General features: G+C 33.7%; 1 protein-coding gene across 2 annotated transcripts in view; it reads right to left on the minus strand.

Moving 5' to 3' along the window:
- LOC107614520 (3-ketoacyl-CoA synthase 19-like) overlaps positions 48-888 on the minus strand; it is a 4,095-nt gene continuing 3,254 nt past the window's right edge. The window contains exons 3-4 of one of the 2 annotated variants that reach the window (XM_016316707.2): positions 211-747; positions 48-165 (exon numbers count right to left, since the gene is read on the minus strand). In XM_016316707.2, the coding sequence (XP_016172193.1) occupies positions 120-165; positions 211-747 (583 nt within the window). In that variant the 3' untranslated portion in view covers positions 48-119. Of the gene's footprint in view, positions 748-888 lie in introns of both variants that reach the window. The other variant, XM_021109390.1, reaches the window with a different exon arrangement.

Raw genomic sequence — 888 nt, forward strand, 5'->3', positions numbered from 1 at the left:
TGATTTTTTTTTCAATACAATATACAAATAATTATATAGGTAAAAAGTAACATAAATAATTAATTTTTTATTTTATTTCTTCGAGTTATTACATTTTCCTTTCATAGTGAGTTCTATTTTTACCCACTTTTGATGCTAGCTAAAATTTGATCGTCATTGACAAAGTTATCGAGAGGTGTATCAATGAGCCAGCTAAAACTTTCCACAAAAATGGTACCTAATTTATTTGGAGGATAATTATCAATGCAATCCATCCACACATTATTACCAACATTACCCTCCAAATCCCTCATAACTTCCCAAACACAGCTACAACACTTAAACCCTGACCCAAGCCCAATCATAAGAACCCTATCACCTTTCTTAAGCCTCTTTTTTGCTTCCATGTAACCCAAAACATACCACACCCCACTTGAAGATGTGTTGCCCCAACGGTGAATTGTCATTCTTGATGGCTCAATATCATAGTCATTTAGCCCAAGACCCTTACTAATTTCATCAATCACTGCTCTTCCTCCAGGGTGCACACAAAAATGTTCTATCCCTGACTTGAAATTCAAACCTTTGTTATGATTGGATGAATTTGCTGCTATGCCCCTTTTCATTGTTGAATGGTAGATGGACACAGTGAAATAGCACACAATTTCCCATAATGGTAAAATCTTAGGCACCATTATTTTGAGGTTCACCTTCAAGGCTTCAGAGGCAGCTTTGGGGACACTCTTCTTTAGGTAGATTCCTTGGTGCCTATTTTGCACCAGCATACGGATACAGTATTAACGTACAAAGATTATGATATGAAAAATACGGTAAATTTATGAAAAATTAAGATGTTATATATTAAATAAAACGATATAATTATATAATACAAAAATAAATATTTATTCA

Source organism: Arachis ipaensis, chromosome B08 (genome assembly GCF_000816755.2).
Source record: "Arachis ipaensis cultivar K30076 chromosome B08, Araip1.1, whole genome shotgun sequence".
Taxonomy (NCBI): Eukaryota; Viridiplantae; Streptophyta; class Magnoliopsida; order Fabales; family Fabaceae; genus Arachis; species Arachis ipaensis.